Genomic DNA, 27,553 nt, shown 5'->3' on the forward strand with positions numbered 1-27,553 from the left:
TCATGCTAGCTTTAATTAAGATAATTTGGCTACTGGTATTGTTATAACTGCAGTGCACCATGAAACCAAGTAAGGAGTACATTCTCCTGCCAAGGAGCAAGAGAAACTAGTTTGCATGGAGCTCTGTGATGCTGTGGGTACCCTAGCTACATTTTTCAAACCTAGCTCTACCAACCGAGAGCAAGAGAAAGCCAGGCCATAGTGTCATCATCCCCTACTTAGCTAAAGGTGTGCATGATTTCCTAATAGATGTGAATAAGGCAAAACATAGCCTCAGATTTCTCAAAATACCCTGAAACACATATGCAACACATACGTATGTAACCTTTTCTTAATAACATAATTTTTTGCTTTCTTTTTCTCCTAGCTGAATTTAGTGATTTGTGTCCTGAAGGAAAAGGTTTCATTCCCACTGGAGAATCATCTTACGGGCTTCTTGCTCAGAATTACAAAGGTCAGTACTAACTTGTATTACATTTAATTATTTCAGAAGTTCTGGTAGTTGACTAGAAATGTCAGCCAGCAATGTAAACATACTAATTCAAATTTTATTAGGTGATAAAAGCAGTTTATGATATGACGCATTACTAAAAATCATCGTCTGACAGATTGTTAAGAATGCCAATTATAGTCTTTGGAATATTCTGGTTTAATTTGTACTAAGTGCTATATACTGTGAGAGTAGCTGCTGACACTGCAAACCTCAAATATTCATTTACATATGAAATACAAAACCACCTTAAATTTGTAAATAAATGTATGATGAGTTGGGAGAGAGAAGGAAATTCTGTTAAACATTAGATCTACAAGTTAGGATGAATATCAAAACTGAAGAGAAGTTCAACAATGATATTTTCATTACAGACCTTCATGAAATAGTTGAACAAAAGGCTGTAGAGAAATAGGAGTGATAGGAGTTCGTGGGTGTAAGCAGGAGGGAGCTAAGAAGGAAGAATGAAATTAGTGAAATTCCTTTTCAAGTTTGAGAAGTAGCTATCAATATTAATAATTCGTGAGATTAATTTTCCTTGGCATAAATGCACAGTATTTGTGTTAGCTAAAATAAAGTCAACATTTTATCTTTGGATTACTTAGCAGCTACAGGATCTTTAGAAAAGCATGCATGTTAATATATCTGTTCCTGTTGGAATTGCTGTTTTACAAGTCAAGGAGTAAATGTAGAAAGTACTCTGTTCATATCACATAAAAAGACCTTAATAGAGCCATAGTATCAGCTGGTTGATAGATAAGCATTTCTCAGAATTGCTTCTAGCTAAATCACTTTAATCTGTCAGACCTAATTCTGAGAGATGGCAAAAACCGGTGGGACTTGAAAGGTTTGGGGTTTTATTCCTAACAATTGTTATGTGTCTTCTTTGAACTACCTTTCCTCACTGAGGACACTACAGGGTCGGTTTTCCTTTCGAGTTCATGACTAGACCATGTTTCAGTTCAGTTCTCTGTCTTAGTAATATTTTTTTGTGTTATCCTCAGGAGATGTTTCTTTGCACCTGTTAAAGTGGTGCAAAGTGGAAAAGATACTAAAGGTTATAAGGCACCAATACCCAGATTCATTCAAACTAATGTGGGCATTTAAATGGGGTAACTCATGTAAGACCTCCACTCTCTGGAGGTGTTGCTTTAACCACTAACCTGCAGTAAAGAACAAAGTGCCACGGGGTGAATCCAGACCCAAAATTAATGAGAACAGAGTTGGACAGACCGACAAGTTACATCTAGCCAAGTCAGAACACTGTCACAGAACTCATCTTAAAGGACTCAATACTCTCTGTGAGAGGATTTTTGTTCAGGGATTCCTTAAGTGTGCTGTTTGTCTTTGCAGATCTAAGATATCTGTATATCTTTGCAATGTAGATTTAGGACATGCCGTGTGTACAGTATGTCCAAATGTGTCTCAGAGAAAGTCTGCTTTGTTTTTGTTGTGCTCTCTCAGAGTTGATAACATCTCTGGCTGCCATAAATATTGAAGTGAGGAAATAGTTCATCTGGAACTATCTTCCACAAATCCTTGCCATAAGAAGACTTTTTCTGTTTTCAGTAAGTTTATTTTGTAATAACCTTAGGAATGGCACAATGGCCAAACAATAAATGGATAAGGACTTTTAGTAATATTACTATTACAGTGTGCTGGGACATCTAGTCTGATCCTCTGTTACACTAACTCTTATGTTCCTTTTGCTTTCATCCACAAGCTTCTGCTTGTAGGAGCAACTCTTTATTTCTCAATCGGAAATAATTGTCAGAAGTGAACATACTCAGCTAGCCTTCCCTGACTTTACTCACAGGCTTTCCCATTCTTCCACAGACATAAATCCATGTTCCACAGGAAAAAGCAGATGGTGTACATAACATTTCTTACTAATCTTTTCATCGTTCTTGTTGCTGGACAGTCAAACTTAAAATATTTAATGTTGAAGTGGCTGGAAGACTGGCTGTAAAAATAAACAGTTCTATAACACTTTCGGTTCTTCCGGGAAAAGTAAACATTTGCATAATTCACCTTTAAAACTGCTGTACAGCTGGAAATTACAGCTTTGGGCTAAAATCTGCATTGCCCAAGAGTAGATGGGGAGTAAATCTATAGGGGACAGTGGATAAAGATAACCGGTATTGAAAGGAGAATCACCTACTTCACATTGTGCTTTTTATTGCTATTTGTGATACCAGCCTTGCTTTAACAGACTGTTCTAGGTAGGTCTAACAAATGAAAAGTAGGTTTGGAAAAAGGAAGTGAATGGAATTCCAACAGCAACAAATACATAAATACAAGACTGGAGAAAAATGTGTACAATTGTGAAAAGCTATATATGAGCTGGCATATATTTTCCATGAAAGCTCCTGAAAACATTTAGCCCCATTTGAAAGTGTGGTAGATTCTCTTTGATAGCTGTAATGGGATCTATAGTAGTTGCAGCCTAATATCTAGCAACAAACACAGTTGGTTCTATGTGGTGGAAAGTATCCACAGAATGTGTGCATATAGCTTTGAAAAATGAAGTCACAAGCAGTGCAGATACGAAGATTCCCTACCCAGCATAGCAGAGTCACTGAACTGTATGGAAAGAGGAGAGCACTCACAAAGGCCATCCATTGGCATAACTGCTTAGTTAGTTTTGTAATTAGATTGTGTGAGTAAATTAGATCCGTAGTGGGAACCCCTTGGCTGAAGTAAATTATACTGGAAAATACAGGCCATATTTTACATCTGGTTTGTTTGGAGTGATACCAAAGGAAAGAAAGGGATGCTACAAATTCTTCCAGACTTTGTGTGCCACAGGACTTTTTCTGACCAAGGGAAAGTCATGGTCCGCCAGTTTTTCCTTTCCTATTCTAGCTCCAAGCACACCATAGCCTTCCACAGCAGTTGTTTTTATCCAGTGGATTATCTGTGCTCTTGGGGCCTTCTGTTTAAAGTGAAGTTTGCTTGAACAGAGAAGTGTAGAGGCTTTATTCCATCCTGCTTCTCTGCATGGCCTCATAGTAATTATGGTAACATAGCCTTTCATGTTTACTCCCCAGATGCTGATGAATGCCAACTCTTTGGACAAGAAATCTGTAAAAATGGCTTCTGTTTGAATACGCAGCCAGGTTACGAGTGCTACTGCAAACAAGGCACATACTATGACCCTGTTAAGCTCCAGTGCTTTGGTAAGTTTATTTAAAGTGGTCTTGTCACCATAATGGTATGCAGATGGGCAAAACAAGCAAAGTTGTACAGCAGGATTCTCATCAGAACTGCGGTATTCCCAGCAAGGGGAAGAACACTGGGCCTCCAAACTCCTCTAGCAGCTTTTTAAGAGGCATTGGGTCATTTCCCTTCATTTCTGCTTGGCTGGGCAGCAATTCTGGCTGACACGGCAATGGCATGTAGAGCAGGCTTTGCTTTATTTGCTTCCTTTTTCAGCAAATTGTTCCCAGGAGTTTGCATCTCCTAAACAGCCTCTTGTGCTCTTCTGAGTGCATAGGCAAGGCAGCACAAAGTGATCAGAAGTGACTTTCTCTTTGTATGCATGCTGCTTCTTCACTCTGCCAAAGTACAATTTAGCCTTCTGTTCTTTGTATATGCGGTGAGCAGTGGAATCCTGTATGTTGAAGCTCACCTTTCACTTGGTAAGTTTACTATAATCAATTAAATTAACATAGTTTGGGTTTTTTTTCAAGGACAGATATTTTCCACAAGGAGTTAATACGCAATGTGAAATTACAGTTCAGGTCATCGATAAGTCCATTTTAGTCTGCACAACCCTGTATTCATGTGGTTCTGGTATTCAACTGAAAATTGCTCATAACCGTGACGCTGGCTTTTACTTTGTAAGCAGAAAACTATGTATAATGTGCAGAATAGCATAATGAAGGGAAGTAATTTTTGCAACCACTGTAAGAGAGCCTTTCACCTTCAGATTCTATGATTGTTTTTTACAAAAGGTGGGGTTTTGCTGATTTAATGTAATTTATCCAAAGTAAAATAGCCTGCTCTTCCATTTGAGCTAAATTTCTGCTTTTCCTCTCCAAGACAAACTAAGGAATAGAACTACTGTGGCTAGGTAAGGTGATCCCTTTTGATAAGCTTATGAAGGATCTCAGAGAGTATTCACACCTCTAACGCCTGCTGGTACTGTCCTAAAGCGATAGGGACACGAGAAGCAGTTGCAGCTGTGCTTGATGAAGGGTATGCCTGGCACTCCAACCCCCACCCAGCAAGCCAACTCATCCAGATTCTCCCTAATGCTGGAGGACTAGAGGTCAGCATCCTGCTGATCTGTCCATCCTTCTTCATGGGCACAGGCAGGATTCTGCTGCCAGCAACTGGTATTTGTGGTAATTAACAGAAGGCATGCAGGGAAATCTGCTCCTAATATAGGAAAATAAAAACATGGATTAACACAATGCGACTACTTTGTGCTGGCTCTCCTTGATACATTTCCTTCCATTTTAAAGACACGGATGAATGTCAGGACCCAAACAGCTGTATTGATGGCCAGTGCATTAACACAGAAGGATCTTACAACTGTTTCTGTACACACCCAATGGTTCTGGACTCAACAGAAAAGCGATGCATCAGACCAGCAGATTCAAGTGGTATGATCCATTATACATATTACTGCAGCGAGTGCACCTCTGTGAGGTGGTGCTGACATGCCTACAGATCCCAGTAAGCTTAGGCTGGGTCATGCTTGGATGAGCCTGCTCTTTTGGAGGATTTTGGAAAGCAATGCTTGGACCATCATCTGTTGATCCAGAAGGCATCGTGATGTAGGACTCCACAGGGCTCCACTTTACCAATGCAGATAGGAGATTGCTGGAAGCATGAATGAGATTAGGTTTGGGCTGGGGAGTCTTCAGCCCTCTTATTCACCAGCTTTGTGTCTGCCTCATCCAGCCTTGTAGGTAATGTGGCACAGCCTCTTGCTGTCTTACTAAGCCTGGGGTTTGGCTATGGGCTGACTCTGGAGATTCAGTTCAGAGTGAGTGACTGCTTCTAACAAAGCAAAGAATAAAAACAGGAGTAACAGGGTATAGGAGGAAATAGCTGAAATTTTATCTGTGCTTTCAACTGATTAATATTGAGGCTATATCAAACTCACATTTTAAAGCTGTGGGTTGCAGTGTCATTGTTTAAGTAAGAGGTTTGCATGTTCTTTTAAATTCAGTAGACACTGATTTCAGAAAGATAGATGCGATTCTTAGAAAAGTCTCAGAAATCCGAGCATTATGCCGTCTGCGCAGCTTTGTCCATGCCACACACATCTTTAAAAGAAATATTACAATGGGTTTGATTACTATTGGCACTGTATAGCCATAAATCCAGACCTCTGGTCCCTGCAACTTGCAATGAATTTTCCTAAGATGCATCTGTGAAAGGAAAGGGGAATACAGACTGAATGCCAGCTTTAGTCACTCCAAATTATAGGATGGATACTTTTGAGGAGTAATGTGGTCATCCTCTTGCCTGAAACTGTGGAAGAACCACAGCATTTCTATTGTTTAATCTTCAGTTAAACCAAGAGCAGGGTTGTCCTTTGGGTTCATCTAGGATGTGAAGGGAATGCAAGGGCCCAAAGGGTCTTCTGTCCTGCAGTACTGGTGCTGACACAGCAATGATCTCACCTAGCACAAAGCACTCAAGCCTTTATCACATTGGCAATGTCCTCCCCAATGCAGAGAACCAGGAGGCAGGATGGTTCCTTTGCTGCCAGCAGTATTTGGAGTTGGTTGCAGAGGCCCACTGCTGCTCTTCATGGCTTGCTGTGGCAAGTTCTTAGTATAAATAGGCATCTAAATGCTGATCACCTTTGCAATTTCAGAGCTCACCATTTTACTCTTGATCTAGGTTTCAAGTCTGTACTCACCCATGCATCCGTGCATCATGTGAAAATGCAGTACAGATAATGCACAGACAAAACAGAGCCTTGGTTTGTGACAACATTTATTTTTCACTCTATGTTGGAACAAAATCAGAAATTTGCAGATGTCTTTACAAAACAATTGTGCTGAGGTTTATGCATTCCAAGTGGAAGATTAGGTTTACAGTTCCTCTCCCTCTGATCAGCAGCAATCAGAGATTGCTAGGGCTAGGAATTGCTCCTACTGAGATCCTTGTCAGAACTAGTATGCCTCTGAAATAGTCCAGCTTTCACAAAAATACATGTTTTTGTTAATGTTCTTAAGAACGTGACAGTAGTTCACAGCAGTATTCTGTCTCTAACAATAGCTGTAAGTGGATGATTAGGGACCAGAAGAGCAGATAAACAATACTTCTTCCCAGCACTCTCCCAGCCTCCAGCTATTTTCAGCTCAGGGGATTTCCTGAGCCTGATGTAGTTTGTCTGTTTCATTACTCAAACTCTCTTCCAAGTATTTGTTCAGTCTCCCGTTGAGCCCTTGTAAAATTTTGTTCAGCTCTGCCCTAGTTGTAAAAGTTCTTTCAGATGCCACTGACAGCAATATAAGAAAAGCAAAATACCAACTTCTAAAGATTCACTCCATCCTTGGTGTGTTCCTCACATACTCACTTCTGTCTTAATACTGTTTTTTGTCAAGCTCTCTTAACTTCCATGGGAGCAGAACTGAGTCAGTGTTAAGCATTCAGCGCTGACTACTGGTTTAGGAAGTTTATTTCTTGGGTGTCCAACCCAATGTGTTTTTAAATTGGCCTAATAGTGTCAAATCAGAACCCTTTAAGATCTTTGCAAAGCTGAACAAAGGATGAGCCACCTCAAGCCTTAAATAAGGTCATAACTTTGAAGTTTAAATTTGTATTCTGCAATGCGTAATAAGGCTAGGTTCTTTTTCTAATCTAAGTCTAGAAAATTCTGCATTATGTCAGTATCTTTTTTTAAGTAACAGCACTGCAATGATGATCTAATACTGTCTTCTTCACCAGAGCAAACTGAAGAAACTGAGGTCTACCAGGATCTTTGCTGGCAGCATCTAAGTGATGATTTTGTTTGTAGTCGACCTCTGGTTGGAAAGCAGACTACATATACTGAGTGCTGTTGCCTGTATGGTGAAGCCTGGGGCATGCAGTGTGCACTGTGTCCTATGAAGGAGTCAGGTAAGGAAACGTACATGTCAGTTCTTGGAATGAAATCTGAAATACTTAATCAGTTTAATCCCTTGCATTTACACTTGGGCTAATAACATAAGAGAGAACAAAAAACCCCAACCCTTCAAGAACTAATGGAAATTTTTCTCATTAATTAAAGGGAATTCATTACAGTCTGCATTTTGAAAATGTAGCTGCTTTTATTTTTTGGCACTTACAGGACCTGCTTCCTTCAAGTGGGACTATCAGTGATTGGCAGTTCAGAACCTCAGTGGAAACAGGAGGGCATTTTAAGAATAACAGTGTTTCTTAACATGCCTGACAAAAGCCATCTACGAAAACAGAGGCACAGTTCGTGTGCACACACACGCATGATACTCAACAGGTTACATAACTGTTTTAGATTTTTGTTGCTAGTGTTATAGTTGAACCGTACTAACTTCTCTGCCCCATATAAACTTTTCCAAGGCCTAGTTTGGATGTAGCTTTCTTACTACAAATGTCTCTTTCAGTAGTATTGTTTTCCATATATGAATATTGTGCTATACTAGTAAAGCATTTTATTCATATCATACCTGTTTTTTTACTTGGCCCTGTGTTACTCCAACTGTAACATTAGGGCTAAAGTAGCACATTTTATTTGTAGCAAATTAAAACTACAGAGAAGCTCAGTGAAGCACTAACGTGACTGTGTCTACCTGAGTTTTCTGTGTTTGTAATTCACTTGCAAGGTCCCTGAACCTGTTCTTATACATCTTTACTTGTTTGAGTTTGCTTTGGAAGTGCAGCAACTGAAAAAGTGCCTGGTTTTGATGATGTTGGCTGGAGTAACTGCTGACTGACGCTTAATCCAGAAGGAGACTGAAGAAGAAAAATAGGGTATGACAGCAGCTTGATTTATAAGATATGGAAATCTCTGAAATGTCTTTGTCAGAACAAACCTTACAGGAAGACATTCCCAGGCAGTGAATTACTACATCTGCTAGAATAACAATTGCAATGGAATGAAATGTAATAATAAAATAAAAAAAAGTGGGCAATAGCTAATAGCAAGAATTGTTGCTATGACCTGGACTTCCTCAGGTGGAAAGATAGAGGAGAAGAAGGAAAGCTGTTCCTGGTGGAGAGAGTTAAGGTAGGCTTGAGACTTGCTTCTGAATATTTCTAGCTAGTTACATTTAAAGCAGGATAAATCTGAAAAGAACAGAGAAGGACTACCAAGATGGTCAGGGAAAGGAGAACCTGTCTGACAAAGAAGCCAAGCCTATATGCAGAACAAAGGCTGTAAATGGTTGAACTCTTCCACAGCAGAGTCATGAAGGATTCCCACAAGCTTTTAAATTAAATAGTGTTGATGTGGGGAAAAAATTGGAACAAGTTCAGTCTGAACATATGTAGGCTTGAAATTAGATGGATTTTGATCATTAGGACTTCAGGATTCCAGAGCAGTAATCCTGTGACAACAGTGGGGTACAGATCCCAACCAGCTCTCTGAAGAAACTTAAATTCATTTTAGAAATTACATGAAGGTTCTTGATGGATAACATGCTAAACATCACTTGGATGACCCTCAGTCAAAGCTGATGAGCGTTATGTTGGATCACAAAATCCTTCTCCCTCCAGACATAAGATAATTTTTATTTGAAGCTAATATGCATTGTAAAGTATCTGCTTTAACCAAAACTACAAGGCATACTTTGATCCCAAATATTTTAAATCATCCTTATAGATTGGGACATAGTTAAAAAAACCAAAAGCACATTGAATCTTTATGACGTCAGAACAAACATACAAGCTTACATTTCTTAGTGGAGGTGGTACATGTTCATTTGTCCTCACGCACAAATGCACGCACCCACACAGAAACCTGGAAGACTTTCTCTGGTTTCAGAACATTTACCAAGAAAAATTTAAAGATGACTGAACCGAATAAATGATTTATTTGACATGTCTTCAGTTTGTAGTACTTAAAGTGATATCATTGGCTTGAGAGAGTGCTTTCGCACCTCTGGGCCAGGAGGTCACAGGTTCAAGTCCTGGCTGGAGAACCAGGAATTTCTCCATTTTTAAATACTTGTGTATTGTATTGGCCAGATTTACAACTGAAAGTGTTTGCTTATTTCCCAAGTTAGGGACATTCTGAAGATTTGTAACACATCTTAAAGAAGACCTAGGGATGTGAAAAGTGTTATCACCGGAAGACTTTCACCATAAAATGGGCTGGATCACAGAACAGGTCACTTGCTTACCTGTGGTTTCCTTTTGCCTTTTTTATGCTCCTCTTGTATTTGAGGATCTAGATGCTGCACTTGGAAAGAAGGAAATACAGGCCTACCACCATAAGTGATACATTTGCAAGTTCCTTCTATAACAAACTCACACTTTATTGAAAGAATCTCTTAACATTTGTGTCCCAGCTTGTCTTCAGAGCAGTTCCATTTTTCATTACAAGATTTAAAATTCCTGTTTAAGTAGCATCCAACATAAAATCAGTGGGAAGATAAGAGAACTTCTGTAAAAACTGATCCATATAAATGAAAAAGAAATCTGGCCTTTCACCAGCATGAAAACAGAATTTAGGTAACTACTACTGAGTGCTTGATCAAACAAACCCCACTGAAGATAACACTATACAGTCAGAGTTTGAGACAAAAATAAGTAGCACCTGTTGAAGTATTGCAACTGAACACCATCATCTTAACAACAGTAAGACTCATATGTATTTTGATAACAGCATCAAGGAGCAAACTCAAAATGCTAGTATCAAAGTCCTGGTCAAAATAGTGCAAACATGAACTGTAGTGATGTGAGTGAGTACATCTTACTTGTATAAAGAATTTGTGGGGCAGGCCTTGGAAGCAGAGGAAGCAAAGACAGATTGCCTTCAACTATGTTGTCTCTAACATTATGAGATAAAGGTTTTCAAAGATTGCATCCAACACCAAAACATTAACTACTGAAATGTATTCTCTCTGGGCTCATTGTGGTGTTAGGCTGTCCTCGCCCAAAGAACATTCAGTCATTAACCTTAAGAAACCACTGTGGTGGTTGAGATTTGTAATTTGCAGTCTGTATTAATTGAACAGTTGAGGAAAATTAGAAAACTGGGGACACTTCTGTTAGATAACAAAAGCAGAACTTTCTGCATTGCACCTAACCTCCTCCAGAAAACCAAACCAAACCAAAACAAAAAAACCTACCAAAAAATACCAAAACACCACATCCTGTTGGGTGACCTGCCTTCAGAAGTTCTGCCTCCTTGGACAATTTAGCGTCGGTGCCCCAAGACCAAATTGTCTGTATCCAGAGGCCATCCTCTAGTAACTGGCAGCAGGACAGGCAATGATGGGTTTAGCAGCTGGGTCAAAATATCCATGCTAGAAAATAGAGAACTGGCCAAAACTGAAAAAATCTGGAATCTAAAATAAGGGCATATACATCTCATGTTAACCTGCACATGTAGCACCTGAATTATAAACCTACTAAGCTTCCAGAAGCTCCTTTAACTCCCTTATGGGACTGCAGTGGATTTTAGACAAGGTATATTATTAGAGGGCACAGGAAATTTGAAGGGAGGAGATAGAACAACTAGAAAATGTTTAGTAAGGTGATGTGCCAGAGTCAGTGTGTAATTTAGGGGGACTGTTTATTTTTGTATTTGTAAAATGATCTTTTGGAGTTTGTTACTTCAGTGCAGTCCTACATTTGCTTCAGTAACACATTAGGATGCTAGGAAGGTGGAATTATGTGCCCCTGAACCAAAGATATGCCAGTCTGTTAAGGAGAATGCTTTCTTCCTCTTGCAGCTGGCTGCCTGAAGAAGTTTTAATATAGAAAAAGGGGGTAAGGAAAAAACTGGGATGGTTTTTTAACAGATGTTACAATACTATTAATTGGGAGAGGGCAGAGTGTGTTTTACATTACTACAGCTAAGAACTTGGTGGTTGTCTGACTACTAAGATAACATCATGAACACATTCTTAGGCAGCTGTAAAGGATGCCAGCATTCAGTTTATCAGCCTGCTTATTTGTATAACCTTATACACACCTTTTTTACTGCAAGTTTTAAATGCTAGTATTTTGTGGGGGTTTATGGAGCCACTTTATGTTTAGAAGATCTGCAGAAAGGAAGATGGTAGAAATCCAGTCAGTAAGTGTTACAGAAGTCCTGTGGGTTAGGAGACACATAAAGAACTGCTGAGGACTTAGGTTATACTTGAAGTTTCTCTTTATCTCCACCTTAACATTTGCCAAGCTCAGACTAGGAAAACATTAAGGGTAGTGGGTAACACGAATCTTCTGGAGTGCTGTATAATGTAGGATTTCTTTTGGCCAGTTTCATATGGATGTTTTTTATACAGAAACACATCTGTTCTAGTCCTACCAGTTTCCCCTTCCCTCAAGGAAGAGAAATAGGCACCCCTACATGTAGCTGTTGAATTCTACCCCTTCTGCCAGAACAGATTGTTTGACTGTGGTTTTGTTGCAAGGAACTCTGTATCCTTTGTAAACATTATGAGTTAGTTCTGGGCTGAGCTTCCATATTATGAGAGCATGGTGTTCCCTTCAAGTCCTGACTTATGTTAGTCAAGAAGATCTGGAAGTAGAGGGGAAATCACTGTGTGCGAAGGATGAGTTTCCATCTGTCTTTTGAGATCATAAAAATCAGCAGAGGGACATTGGATTCCTTTCTGGAGACCACTGCATTTGCATTTAGGATGGCATTGTGCCTCCTTCCTTTCTGGTAAAGACTCTGGACAAATGGATTATCTCTTGAGCTCAGACTACTACAGTGATTGGGCCTTGAATATTCAAATTCTTATGCTCAGTTGGCTGCTTTCATTTCTGTTGATGAAGATTTTCAGTGCTTTTTAGGAAGTTTTATAAGAGACATGCAAAATAGCCTGGGAATGGTTTTCCTCATGGAACCTCACATTCTGTATATACTCACAGTATACATGGGAGTCAGCACAGAGACAAAAAGTCAATTTGCAAAGTTGTGGCAGAAACAACCTGGCTCTTACAACAGCTATTAAGTGTCTACCTTGAGTAGTAGGAGATTGTTTTAGGAAATTTGAGCAGCATTAGCCGAGGAACAAAAGGTGAATACCAAGAGGTTTTGGAAGAATCAGGCTGGTAATTACATTTCCTCAGAGATTGCATATAGAGTATCTGCATGTGAGGATATGAATATCCTTCTTAACTAGTGAAAAAAATCCTTTAAGACTGCTACCCTTCCTTTTTTCTTTAGCACCAAGAGTTGCAGAACGTATGTGAATGCTGTCCATGACAAACCTCAGCATCTGTTCTTGGAAGATGTCAGTAAAACTACCTTAGTTGTCAAATAGCACAATCTAAATGTAGAGCAGAAATATCTTCAGCTTTGGTTCACAGATGATGCAGTCTCCCAAGAGAGCCTAAACGTAACCAATTCAGACTGAGCTCTAGAACCTCTAGTTGGGAAGGGCCATATATTACATGTTATAAACGCTTTCTTGGCTTTGTCCGTCTCTCCAGTGATTTCTTCCATGGCGAAACTACTGAGTTCTTAAATAATTTGAAGGAACTGCCTTGGTGTTGATAGCTTTGGCTCCTTTTCTGTGTGTGATGGTGACAGTTCTGAGGGGCTGGAACAGAAATAAAGCTTGCTTTATGGGCAGGAGCTAGGATTGGCTTTGGTGCAGCTGTTTCATGGTTATGTCAGGAAAAACTTTCTTATATAATTGTTTTAAATGCAAATATGAAATATGCAATATGAAATAGGGAACAATCATTATAGGGAATAATTATTATAAGGAATAATTTTTCTGACTAGAGAATTTAGGATTTTTAGGCCTCTGGGTACAAATAAGGCCCACACAGGCTTGTGCAGTTACAACAACTGCATATGCAAATTAGATGTACATTTGCACAGCTGCACTTAGGTTAACAAGCACCTATAAGCCAGTCAGTCTGTCCAGCTTGTATTGTCTCTGTCATTCTGTTTTTCATCACCAATTATGGCTAACATCTGTGCCAGTATGCATGTGCATCTAGCTGTAATCCCCCAGCACGCTTGTTTTATATGCAAACATATGACTTAAATAATGTCCTTTACATTTTTGAAAGCCTACATCAGCTTCCTTTTATAATGGCTATCCTAAGTTATACAAAAAAGCTGTCTCAATAATTCATTTGCAAGTTATGAGGAAAAATGTAGAAACATGTGAAGCAATGTAGACTAAATTGTAATAAAAATGCAAGTCTTTTTTTCCTCTTGAACTGCAGTTGTATTGTCCCTGATCACAGCCAGGAGAGAGCAAGCAGAGAAAAGAAATCTATATAGAAAAAGGGTTTATCATTGATTATGAATTACAGAATTTACTTTTTTTTTTTTTTACTTTACGTGAAAGATTCTTTTGAAAGTGAGCATTAATTTCTGTGACAGCTAAAATGTTTTTGTCATTCAGGGGTAGTTTACACATTTTCCCTTGCTCTCTGCCCCCTTACTGCCTTCTTGGTCTAAGTTTCTTGCTGCCACCTTCCTAGGGCAAGATCATGCTGTTTTCTCATTTGTATATTTGCTGCAACTTTTTGTGCACCCATCATGCTTTTACCCACAAATCTTCTGGCATTCTGTTCATTTAGTTCCCTTCCCTGGAAAACAGCGACAACACAGTGACCTGAAATATACTATTTTTTATTTAAACTGTAGGAACTTAGCATAGTAAGGGGAAAAGTTTAAAACAACAGAAATTGGACATGTGCATCCCTCTTGCCATTAACTTGCTCTATCCTCCAGAGGGGGACTCTGATGTGTTCATTCTTCTCAGACATCCAAGCCTCTAGTTTACCTTATTTCAAAATACCAGTTCTCATGATCTTTCCAGAATGTGCCCCCCTGTTACTGGTCCTGAATTTCTACTGTTGGTTTCTTACGTGGGTTGCTGTTGCTCTCCTTAGGTTTATCGCCTGAGCACCTAGTAACTGAATCAACACATTACAAAAGACGAGAGATAAAGTCTATTCTACTTGGACATCTAAAGAGAATATGCAGTATTAAGAGGCTATTACAGTTAATTTCAAGCCAACACAGTATATGTAGCAAAACAATGATATATATAAGGAGGACTTTAGAGTGACTTAAGACTATTTAAGTGCTCTGTCAGTTTTTGTATAAAAGCTCTGTATACAATTAATGTAGAAACTATTAAAAAGCATATTAACAAACGGTTAATTAAGCATAATAGACTTCAGTGGGTTAATAGATTATTACAGTTGTATGTACAGCCTTGTAGAAGACCTTGATATAGTTACAATCTCTTGTAACAAATACCAAGTTTACAGTATTCCCTAGAACAGCTCTTCATCATTTTGTAACCACTAATTTACTTACAATGAGAACTAAAAATGCAGACATACAGAACTTGACTGGCAAAGAACCAGTGTGGCAGGAAACAAGTTTCTGTTGTCAACATTTCTTTATTCTTCTTTACATAATAAACAACTTTGTGTTGGCAAACGTGCAGTACAAAATATTCTTGCACAATCTTCAAACTACCCAACTCTCATGTACACCAGAGCTCTGTGGCTTTTCAGATGTCCTGACTGCTGCCTACAGAAGAAAAAGATTGTTTCTACTACCAGTATCACTAAGTGCAAAATTAGCACTGTGTAATCTGAGAAGCCAATGTCCAGGTTCTTGTCAGCCCTTCCATCAGATCATTCATGTGGAAGAAGCAGTGTTCTGTCAGACCTGCTTGACTTGTCCCCTTGCCATTCACTGGCTGGTTTTGTGTGGTGGTTTCTTCCATGCAGGCCAGATGAGTTAGTATTTTGTGGTAAAGCATAGATTTCCTCTGCCAAGAACATTTGTGTGCATCTGTGAGAAAGTGCTGTTACACTTCTGCACAGCTTTTCTCTGTACATATCAATGAAGGAGTCAGTCAGAGATGATAACCTGCTCTCCCCATACATGGATGTTATTTGGAGTTAGATGTGTGGAAAGAAGAATAGGGTGTTTCAGTTCCTATGTCAGCTCTTAAAACTATGTTCGTTATTGTACTGTCTCGGTGGGAAGCTGTGCATTAAGGGATGTAGCTAACATTTGCTATATTCTCTTTATTTTCTCAAGCTGGCTTTGTCTCATGTACAAACTGAAACAAATATCTTGGGCAGTGTATTTTTTCATCTGGGAGAGGAGAGGGTTTTTGAATATAGTAATTACTTGATATATATATTCTGGAGGATTATGGAAATCACCTTGCACTTGAAGAAGGTGAGATTTGCAATGAATTGCAAGTTCTCTAGGGAGCAAGTACATTCTGCAGAGTTGGACTGGCACCCATGACAGTTCTGGATGTGCACAGAGCAGCTTTGCCTGTACTGTACAGTCTTATGATCTCAAAGAGCCAAGCTGTTGACCACACAATTTAAACTGTCTTTTTGAACACTTTGTTTTCAGTACAAAAAAAAATCATTCAGGTGGAGGAGATCCTACCTGTGAGAATAAAATTACAATGCTCGGCAGCAAGTGGAGCTGTGCTTTGCACTGTCTAGAGGCAGTCTGGATTTATCCAACTATTTGCTGTCTGGGACAGTTCTACACAGCATGAGGTTTCTGGCTCTGTAACCATCTGCAATTCTTGGATTTTGTATCTGCTTAGGGGTTTTTTTCCTCTCTCTCTTTTCGTGGTTTTCTTTCCTGTCCTTATTCTGCCCAATTCTCAGAACAGCATGAAATCTTCACAGAAACAGATGCTAAATAGTCTGTAGCAACACCAAAGGAGTACCTGGATTGCTGTATTTTAAAAACATTTCTATTTTCAAATAAATTGTTTTGTATATATTTTAGTAAATGCTAATGGAAACAGAGGTGACACAATAAATCAAATAAAAGAATCAAACTCAGCATCAGCATTTCAAACATGGACTTTGGCATCTAAAATGAATAGTTGCTTTGGTCTGCTTCAACTTCTGTAGTCTAGCTATCACAGAGAGGCAGAAAATCAGAGTATAACTATTTCTCCTGTGTATTTCCCCTTGCCCTTTAAGGTCCACAGCCAGGAGACTTTGAACAGCACTCATACTTAAGCCTGTGGCTTGAAGATAAAGTTTGCAGATGAGTATGGGTTATTTTAGGATTTTTCATTCTGTGATTTCTGCAAGTTGGCTAAAAGTGCCAGAAGTATGGCCCCACCTGCTCCACTTTGCTTTCTTTAGGATAGTTTCTGCTAGCAGCCATGATGGTCTGGGATAGCCTTTATTCCACCAGAATGAGTGCAAGCATGGACGGCCCTGGAGAGGGGTGCATTGGCAGCGGACTACACGGCATCCCTCTGCTCTCACTTTCTGAATTGCAGGCCAGAAGAACCCGACCCATAACTTTTTGTACAGTTATTGACACAAATCTATCCCTGGCTTTATCCCTGTTATGACTTAACAGTCTGTATTTGGCTCATTAACATTTTAATGACATTCTTCTTGAAGAGAGAATGCTTTGAGCAAATTGCAGTTTATGGTGTTTCTAGGAAAATAAGTTTATTTCCAGCTAATGTGAACCACAGCTCACTGGGACTAATGTAATGCAGCCTACGTTACAAGTGTGATTAGTTTTATATCTTATTTTCTTTCCTCCCTCAGAGGATTATGCCCAGCTGTGCAACATCCCTGTTCCAGGATCTCGACGGCCATATGGACAAGATGCTTTGGTTGACTTCGAGGAGCACTACACTCCAGAAACTAATCCATACTTTGTAGAAGACCGTAAGCAAGTTTCTCTTATGTAAAATACTTCAAATGAAGGTTGTAACTTGGATTATTGCCCTGTAGCTGGCTCCATTCTTCTGTTTGCCTCTGAGTAATGTGGCCTGTTTATGTTTTAGTTATTCCTATGACACTAGCTTTCAGTCAGGTGTTCTGGTTCAAGGACCAGTGTTGTATAAGAGTGCAGTTGGGCTCAGGCTACAGTATTAATTTTTAATATAGTGAAATAGTTTGTGCCAAGTGTACTAGATTTGTATTTACCAACAGATTTACAGCTAAGGGTCAAAAAGATTGCCAGTTTTCCTTCTCACAAATTAATTTTCATTTGGAGCATAGGACAGATTTTTTCAGAGTGCATTTAGTTTAAAAGGGGGAAACAGAAATGCCTTCACGCCAATTTTCCATGATTTTCCAGCAGAATTTATAGGGGGGAAATGGAGACCAAGCAAGTCATTCTTGCTCAACAGAGAAGATGCAGAGCACAGTATGATCAGAGAGTATGCATGCATATAGCTTTCAGGCTAGATGGAACAGCCCACCAAGCAGGATATGAGGAATTGTGTACAGCATCTCATGTTATACCTGAGGAGGGATATGAGGGTCTAGCCAAGCAAACTGTGAAGACCTGAGGGAGAGGAATGCTCACAGATCTCAGCGTCTTCCTCAAGACCAGCCATCCTGTAAAGGCCCAGTATATTTCATCACATTTTTAGAGAAGAAAAGTGGAAGTATCAGAAGGGACTTGTAACTTCCTGTGCTTCATAAATATGGCCCACAAGTTCCTCATTCCCAAAGTGCTTCTCCTGTACCAGGACTTATTTTTAAAATAACAGTAATAGGTCAGAATGGGGCAGGAGGATTACAGCACACTATTAGAAGGGCGATGCACATTTCTTGTGCACATTGCATTTCATACATTTATACAGAACTACATAGATCAGGTTAATGAGGTCTTTTCTCTTTAGCATCCAAATGACCTTCTAGCTCTACACAGAATTGTAAAATGTATTATTTCTTTATAGTCAGATGATTTTACTTAAACAGTACTGAGTGTTGATGCTTAATTGAAATATCACACAGATGGAAACTACCAAACACAACAGGAAGCCCAGAAAGATGGCTGGGTAGCAAATATGACAGATAAAATAGTGGGGAAGAAGCGTTTTGCAAGTTATATAAGCCATGGTGAATAAATACAATAAAATTGTGGACAGTTTTGAGTTCAGAGCTGAGTCCACTGTCTTAGGCACAGAGGCTTAAGAGATCATGTCTCTTGCTCCCATCCTATCGCTGAGTCAGATACAGCGGCAACCAAATACATAAGAAACCCCAGAACACACTCTGTCCTGATCAGAGGCATATTCCTTGACAGATACAGTTACCACATATTTAGGGCATCAAAAACATCAAGGTCACAGTCCTGCTATGTTCTGTATGAGGAATACAGAAATACCTCCCATCCTGTGGCAGGTCCATGCACTTAGATGTAATGTTTGTCACCTGTGTGCAATCAGCTTCCACAGAAACAACACACATATTTGAATTACAACCCAGGTCCCATCCAGCTGGTTTGAAGTAGAGTATTTTGTGTAGTTGAATTTGCTGTGAGTTATAAATATTTTGGGTGTAGCAAGTTAAAATTACAACATGCTGTATTTATAAGAGAAAAAAGTATGTCTATATGTGTGTACATATGTATGTACATGCATATATATGTAGATATATATTACATGGCAAATATGATGCCTTTATTTAAAAAAATAGCTATGTTGTGGGGGGACATATTTCCCTTTCTTGGCACTATTTGTTTTTTAAAGTAGCAAAGGTCTTCATTTTAAAAGACTCTCATCAGCCCTCTGCAAGCTGTATTAGAAATTAAACTTGGTCAAGTTCCTTACTCCATTGTTATCATACATCACAACAGCTTGCTAAGTATCCTCAGTATTACTGCACTGAGATGTGATTTACTAGGTTCGTTGAAAAGATTGTAATATTTCCTAGTTAATGTACACTTGTATATATCCTATATATTATATATGTTCTTGAGATGTGGCATATGTCAGCAAGTATCTGTCACATTGTGCTCAGCATCTCCAGAATGCGTTCAGTGTTATTAAGACTGACCACCATGATACTTACTAAAAATCCCAGTCTGCTGGAGAAAATCCAGGACAGAAACAATGTATGTAGTTAAAGAGAGGGGGAGTGGAAATGAAACTACAGAAGTTAAATGGAAGATGATATAGAAAGGGCAGAGTAGGAAAGGCAAAGCAGGGTAAGAGAAAAAGGATGCCTCAGGACCCCAGAAAGGATGGAGTAAATACAAAAAGACAGGAGAACAAGCACAAGGAAAGAGAGAAATTCATATTCCTAGGTAGCTTTGCAAATCTACATATCACAGCTGTTGCAACAATCTAAATCAGTAAATGGGCTTTAGATAAACTAGTGGTTTGTTTGTGCAGTCACTGTATTAATTATATATTATGGGGCAGATGGGGAGGTGTATCCTACTCTATTCCACTCCAGCTCCAAATTCCCCTCCATTTCTATGCTATATATTAATTATGCTGGTAAACCTACAACTCGCAGACATTCTCAGCTTTCCCCTCAAAAGCCTTTTTGATGTGATGGGCTGCCATCTGCAGTCCTGTAATATCACTGCTCCACGAATAGAAAGCTAGTGAAAAAATAGTGTGCAGGACTAACAGGAACAATTCAGTCCTAAAGAAATTCTCTAAACACATAAAAAGTCAAATAACTTTTTACATATATATCCTTCCTTACGCATAAAAGCATAACATCAAAAAAGCCCTATGAGAGGGAGCACAAAAGGCATTGTACAAACCACTCAATACAAAGACAACTCTTTAGCTTTGAGTACTCGCCACCTAGAATTATGGCAAGGAGCAATTGGTAGATTATAGGTATTTGTACTGGCACCAGTCACGGAAGTACAAGCCAAAGGGTTGTTAACCAAAACTACAACAGGAAAGCATTCGCTGATTTCTTCTTACTTTCCTTTAAGGCAGTTGAGATTGATTTTTTGGTTTGTTTGTTTTTTGGGTTTTTTGGGGTTTTTTTTTTTATGTTTCCTTCTGGAGAAATGAGAATGCAGCTCTCCCCCCTACCCTCACCTTATTTTTCTAGTATACTGTTATAAGGAACTTTTACCCCAAACTTCACTACCACTTCTTACCTTTGTTTCCATAAAGTTTGATACACATAACAATTCACAGTGCTATTAAGAAAACACTCATCCTATAAAAAAATGCACTCTCAAATTATACAGTTTCCTTTACCAAAAAAAAAAACAAACCAAAAACCACAGACTTTTAACTCAAAAACTTAAGAGTTCACAAAGTTATTCACTTTTCATCTTGAAACATATCACACTACTTTTCTAATGCTTTTAAAATGCCAGATGGTGCAGATCTGCTAAAGCTGACCTATTTTCTGCAAAGTCAAGTCACATTCCAATAAACTTCTGAGTTTCAGACTCCCACCATGCATTTGGTTATACTGCTTCAACAGCTCTGTGAGTTACTTGTTTGCAATGCTTTCTCCACCAAGGTTTTCTGAACAGCTTTGAGGAGTTACAAGCAGAGGAATGTGGTATTCTGAATGGATGTGAAAATGGCCGATGTGTAAGAGTCCAAGAAGGCTACACCTGTGACTGCTTTGATGGTTATCATTTGGATATGGCCAAAATGACTTGTGTTGGTGAGGACAGCATGTTACTTCTTCTGTTTGTCTGTCAGTTTACTCAGTCACTTAAGGAGGGGCTGGAACAAAGGGGTCAAGAGATTATCACCTGAACTGCATTACAGATGCCAACTTTGTTTGATTTACTGCAGAGGCCAGTGAATATTGTTACAGAAATAATTATGCTTGCGTTCCTCAGTTCATCTTGGTCATTACAGCTGTGTTCAGTTAAGAGCCTAGAAATGAGCAGACACGTTTGTGTAATGACACGTAAACTAATATCAACGATTTAACACTAATATATGGAACAAATGTTTTTCAGAAGCTTTAGTGAGCTAAAAGAATGGAACTGGATCCAGAGTGAGGAGTAATTTCAGGAGCATTATTTAGAGTGGTTGAATGGCCTAAATATGCAGATATGGTGGGGTTTGGCCTGATTCTCCCTGATTTCAACAATCAACAGACTGACTTATTCCTTTCACTCTCAAACTAGTATATCTGCACAACTACTAACCAGAATATCTAATGACTAGGTCTTCAGTTAAAACAACAAAGCCTGGGAATGGCATGTGTCAGTAGAAGATGAAGCAAACAGCACCCCTCAGTGTACAAGCCTAGTAGAGACTGTGTGTGGGTATTTCAATTTAAGTTAGCATTATGCTTCGTAACCCACGGCTGAGGTAAACCAGCTGTATCACGTTAAGCTGCCTGCATGCCTTCTAATCTTTAGGACTTTATGGCAAGCTGGTCTCCTTAGCGAGAAAAGATGTAGCTCCTGTGTATTTCAAGCCAATGCTGCACAACATTGAGTGGAGGTAGTTTGCTGTTCACTGTTACTCAGTTGATGACAACAGTTCCTAAAGTATTTAATTTCTTAAAAATATAGATATTATACTAAGAACTTGGAGCATCTTTCTTACAAGCCACTTTTCAGTCATCAGCTAAAAACCTGAGGTTTTAATATTTAATATTTTATAACATCAGTTATTAAATTTTTGGCCTGCAGCTTAGGCTAAGTTTGAATTCATAATTTAACAGTTTAAGGCCATTTAATACGCTATTCATTTCCTATGAGAACTTCCACCTCTTCCCAACTCATCTGTACAGCCTTTGACCCAGCCTACTTCCACCTGATCTGAAATGGAGATAAAGTTCTTGGTGTATTCATACAGTACGTTCTACTCCTGACAATGCTGGAAATAAATGAGTTTTACCTACACACCAGACTGAAGTACTTGTCTTTTGATGTCCCCTTTTTGCAGATGTGAATGAGTGCAATGAGCTGAACAACAGGATGTCTCTCTGCAAGAATGCCAAATGCATTAACACAGAAGGTTCGTACAAGTGCTTGTGTCTCCCAGGGTACGTACCTTCAGACAAGCCAAACTACTGCACACCACTGAACTCAGAACTGGACAGTGAACTGGAGTAGAAGAAAATATCCATATCCTAAGCCCATATACTCTGCACTGTATAAAGAAAAGGAAGAAAAGTATTTAAGTTGAGAAGAGAAGGCACCAGTGTAGCAAACGTAAGGGAAGAAAAGCATTAAAATGTGTCAAAGGTGAGACATGATGGGCTGATTGTATGTCAGCTTTGCTGAAGTGACAGACCAAATGGACACATTGCTCTGTATGAAAGAAACAATCAAGTATATAGTGTGTTCATAAGAAAAAAATATCTTTGAAAATAATCAAAAACAGTGCTGTTATTTTAAACAGTAGAGCTTTGTTTTTTTGGTTTGTTGTTTTGTTTTTGTTTTACTATTGCTTGATTAATTTGGCATTTAAATAGTGATGGAGATATTTTATATTACTACGTCATTTTTTGATTGTTCAGTTCCTCGCCTACTGTTTCTTTTCAGACCTTTTTTCTGATCAGTGCAAATTCTATGATACAGATATTTTTAAGCCATTTTATAAGAACTGTTACACAGGGTAATGCTCCTCCTTCTCTGGAACATTGGTCAGTGACTTCTTTTTCATTCGCTAGTTGTCTGCCCTGTGGAGCAGGCACCATTTGTTTTCAAATGTTTATATACCTTGGCGAAAAGTCCTTGTATTCATTTTGTATTCTGTATGGTTGTTACTGCACTTAAAATCTTTAGAACCTTTCTTGCCAAGTTCAAAGCTGCTAGTGGACAACATTGGATTCCTTTTGTACATTAAACAAAAGATTTTAGCTCACGACTGTATTGTAATGTGTAAATTGAACACAAGAGAGATCTTGTATGATTACCCTAACATATTAAAGCTGTATATTAAAACTCAATAAAATCACCTTTTTTTAGAAAAAAAAAACTATTTACTAATTGTAGGCATTTTTTGATTGATGTTTATATTACAAGAATCAACCCCTCAGGTGTTTACAGTAATGGAAGTAATTTACATTGCAACAGTTGTCTGGCTGTTTCTTCCTTCTCGTGCTGTTTTAATAAGACCAGAATCTGAATCAGTTAATGCTTGAAGCTGGGCTTCCAGAGGGAAGATTTCAAACACAGACCTACAGAAACTGTTTGACTTGGAAGCTGATTCCCATGGAATTTTTCTTCTTTCCTGTTTTAGGCATGTTTCCCACTAAATCTGCAAATAAGGCTCTTCAGTATCACGGCCTGGTTTTCAGAAACTACTGAAGAGAAGGGGGAGAATTTCCTTTCCTGATGAACTGTACCATCAGCTCTATTTTTCAGTGGAAGGAGAGAAAGAGATTAGGAGACTGACAGATGTTTCCCTTTGTCCTTCTCCAGAGTGAAAGAATTTGCTTTGGAAATCCCAAAACAGGTCCTTTTGATATCTTCCAAGTGAAATATTTTTACTGTGTCTTTCAGACCTGCCCTGCATTAAAAGGCAAAGGATAACATGAGACTTCAAAAAGTGAGTCAAATCGGGTCCAACTGTCCAAAAATTAGACTTTTATTTCTTGTTTCACCAGAAAAAAAAAAAACAAAACAAAATCCCCCCAACAACAACCACAAACTTGCCTTGAATTTGAATAAAATTTCTTTTCCAATATTTAGGTCAAACAAAAAAATATCGTAAGTTGTATCCTGTTCAGTACTGTGCACTCAGTAGATCTTATTAAAGCCCAATAAAGATCTTATTAAAGTGCCTGTTAATATGCAGAAGCATCTGTCCTTCACAGGGCCCCTCCTCTCTATCTGTTGTACTTTGACACTAGGAGTAGTGAAGATATTGCAGGTTTAAGATCTGACTGTTAAAATACAAGATCTTTAAGGAAGAGACCCTTTGTAAGTTGCCCAAAATCCCTGACTTTTCTAGAATTAAGCAGGAGCAGGGTGGAGGGCCAGTTGCTCTTGTCAGCTTAAAGAGGTGCACTACAAACACTAGAGCTGGTCTATAATTAAAAAAAATATAATAATTCTTGCTTTCCTGCTGTGGTTAAGAAGGAAGAAAGGTCTGGTCTTGCTAGGGAATTCTTTAACTACAGAGCTCTTAGTTGTCCCATTTAAGGTTAAGCCTATGATCTAATAAAAACTTAAGTCACAGTTACAACCTTTCACTGGGTCTACTTCCATCTATCATGAAGATTTATAGACAAGACAGGGCTCCCCCCACTCCCACCTCCACACAGCCTCTTGCTACTTCAGTGACCTCTGGAAACGGCCTAGGACCAACAGATGCCATTGCAATTGGCACCCCAGCCTCATAATTTTTACATCCCAGTACTCCTTTAATCCTTCCCTAGCTAGGGAGTTAAAATGGCAGTATGAGTCTCCCCTTTTCCTAGGAGTACACCAGTATGACAGCCGAGGAAATAGCACTCAAACTTTGGTACCCTTAGAAGTCTTCACCTGGGGACAAACACTACTGAGCATGTAATTCTAGCCGGAAGATTGGCTCCTTACTAATTTATTACATCTTTTTAAAACAAGTTTTGAATAGCCTGAGAATCTGCCATTCTTGGACAATATACCCTGTGACCCTCTTACTTTGTGTTATTTCAGACAAAAAAAAGCCAACCCAAAGCCAAGCTGTTCAATGAGCAACAAAACTAAAATGAAGCTTGGATTCTTACAACTTTTTCTCTTAACTCTCCCCTCAGCAGACTAACTCCAGCGCTGGGTCTTTGCATCTTTGCCATGCTCAACAAACACAGGCAGCACCCATCTGCAGCTCTGAGTGCCAGGACAGGGTGATGGATGCAGATGTGACATGACTGCTGCCAAACCAAATATTGTCCATGCTCTCAGCAATGAAGGTTAGTTGGGTTATTTGTCTCTAGGTGTCCATCAAACTTCACACACCTCAGATTGTACTGGTCTTTTTGGCTTTTTTGCCACACATGGTTGAAATTGGTCATGTGGCTAAAAGCTACCACTAGGCTCTGGCTCCATAGAAAACCAACCAGTAAACCTAAGTCTAATTTCTGTAACCATCAATTCACAAAAGAGGTTTTGGTATATCCAGCCATCTTCCATTTCCCCTGCCTGATTCAAGAAAGTTGTAGTTGACCCAAGCCCTGAATGAAGGCTGAAAACATTCTTCTACTTCAAAAGCCATGTCCTCATCACAGCTGCACTCTTCCATTACAGATACTATATAAACAAACAGTGTTCTTTGTGCATGCTTCTGCTTTTCCTTTTTGCCTCTTCTTACTTCTAATGTGCATTAAAACATATACAGGGAGACAAAAGCAGACCAAACTGCCTAAACTCCACTTAGATCCCAGTGCTTGGTATTCCACGTTGCCTGGCTCCAGGCCTTCAGAAATGCTTTAACAAAGAAACCACAATTGAGGGAATTAAATGAAATTCAGCCCATCTGACCTCAGCTTCTGGAGCCCACCTACTTCGCCCCAGTGTAGCAAGGCTGGTTCTGCCATTTCACCTGGAAAGCTGCAGGGCTTAGAAATACAATTCTGATTCATAGTTGAACAAACATTTTTTTAACATCATTAAGATGGGCGATTGGACACCATGGATGTAGCCATTTTACTTGTTACAAGAGCTGTGGTTTTCGTGAGAGCCCTCAAAACACAGAAACCACCACATACAATTCCATGATTCAAGTTTCTGAGTGCAGCAAAGTCTGGAACTGATTACGATTTATACTAAATGGCACCAATACTTTTTACATCCATATGGATCCTCTAAAAAAAAAATATTAGTGCTTTTTCAGCCAGCCATTTCCTTGTTACAAAAGTAAAATTGCTGACATGGTGGAACAAAATTCTGCTAGTTTCCTTATAATGCTGCTGTGTTAATGAGCATGAAGTTACTACAGAACTAGAGCTGCACACATTTTAGATAGATAGGCATTTAATAAGAATAGATACTTTGATGTTGGGATCCTATTCAGTTAAAAATTAGCCAACGTTAAAACTATTCAAAGTGAGCACTAACATTCCTTGGGAAAAAACTGTCACAGCTGGACAGATCGCTTCAAGAGACAAAACTATCACTCATGACAAAAATTCAGCTAGTCAATGGCAACTGACACAAATCAATTCCTAACTAAGAGAAGCCCTAAAACACTAAAGGCGCTGAAATGGTTGTCATGACCTATTAGCTCACAATGATCCTTACCCTCATGGGGGTTTGAATCTCAGTTTAGCAGCAGAGGGGCTACTGGCTTTGGCATTCTCTCCTCACTTCTCAAAAGGAAAGGTGACAACCCCATTAGAGCGTGCCATGGGCCTGATCTGGCCAGCAGTTAAACCACAGTACATTCCTTCAAAGTGCACAGCAAACTTAAAAACCCCACTGCTGCCTCTAGAAGAGACTACAGTATTGTTCTTTTAATAATGCCACCCACTTTGAAGAGTAGTTTGTACTTGCTGCGGACTCTGGTAACACCAAACAGGCCAATGGAGATATTAAGGAGCCATTCAAGCAAAGAAGAGGCTTTCCTGAATGCGTTTCACAGAATCTACTGCTCACTTCTGAGATCATTATTTGGTATTTGCATAGCTTTTTCTGTCAGATCTGAAATTTACCTAGGGAAGCTAAGTTATGTGCCTGAAAGAAAAGTAGGAGAACTAAGAGTGAATGAATGAGGAAAAGTTGCTGTTTGCTGAGGGCTTCCCAATGAGTGACAGTACCAGCCTGGGAGAGTAACAACATTCCTTGGGAGAATGCCAGTGCCCAGGCTAGTCACTGTATACGCCTGCAGGAATAACCTCACAGAGCAGGAGAACTAGAATATTTGGACCCTCCTGAGGCAGCACCTCCACAGCTGTGTTTGCACACAAAGCTGTGAAAGATCTTGAACCCCAGCACCATATCACCCCTACCAAGCTTTACCATTTGAGCCCCCATGTGCCAAAAAGAGAACATATGTTGAAACAGGATTATCCTGTGATAACCTGCACTAGTAGGTGATTTTACTACCTGGTGGGAAAAGAATAACATAAGCCAAAGAAATGCAGGATGTCAACTATGTCAGATTTCATTCAAGACCATTAAATCACCAGACGTGTTTTGACTCAGAGACTCCTAAAGGAAGTCTTCAAGGCTGCCTGTTCTGTCCCAGCTGCTTCTGGGCACTGTGATTGCTCTGTTCTCTCTCTCGAGCTATAGGC

General features: G+C 39.2%; 1 protein-coding gene and 1 long non-coding RNA gene across 9 annotated transcripts in view; one reads left to right on the forward strand and one right to left on the reverse strand.

Moving 5' to 3' along the window:
* The window catches only part of LTBP1 (latent transforming growth factor beta binding protein 1), a 196,775-nt gene extending 172,647 nt beyond the window's left edge, over positions 1-24,128 (forward strand). For 7 of the 8 annotated variants that reach the window (XM_065679916.1, XM_065679917.1, XM_065679920.1 and 4 more), the window contains 7 exons: positions 368-454; positions 3,541-3,669; positions 4,960-5,100; positions 7,406-7,576; positions 17,189-17,311; positions 20,882-21,031; positions 22,276-24,128. In XM_065679916.1, the coding sequence (XP_065535988.1) occupies positions 368-454; positions 3,541-3,669; positions 4,960-5,100; positions 7,406-7,576; positions 17,189-17,311; positions 20,882-21,031; positions 22,276-22,445 (971 nt within the window). In that variant the 3' untranslated portion in view covers positions 22,446-24,128. The remainder of the gene's footprint in view (positions 1-367; positions 455-3,540; positions 3,670-4,959; positions 5,101-7,405; positions 7,577-17,188; positions 17,312-20,881; positions 21,032-22,275) is intronic. The other variant, XM_065679918.1, reaches the window with a different exon arrangement.
* The window catches only part of LOC136014844 (uncharacterized), a 50,220-nt gene that overhangs the window by 11,032 nt on the left and 11,635 nt on the right, over positions 1-27,553 (reverse strand). The window lies entirely within an intron of this gene.

The sequence above is a fragment of the Lathamus discolor genome, chromosome 5, assembly GCF_037157495.1.
Source record: "Lathamus discolor isolate bLatDis1 chromosome 5, bLatDis1.hap1, whole genome shotgun sequence".
NCBI classification, from domain to species: domain Eukaryota; kingdom Metazoa; phylum Chordata; class Aves; order Psittaciformes; family Psittacidae; genus Lathamus; species Lathamus discolor.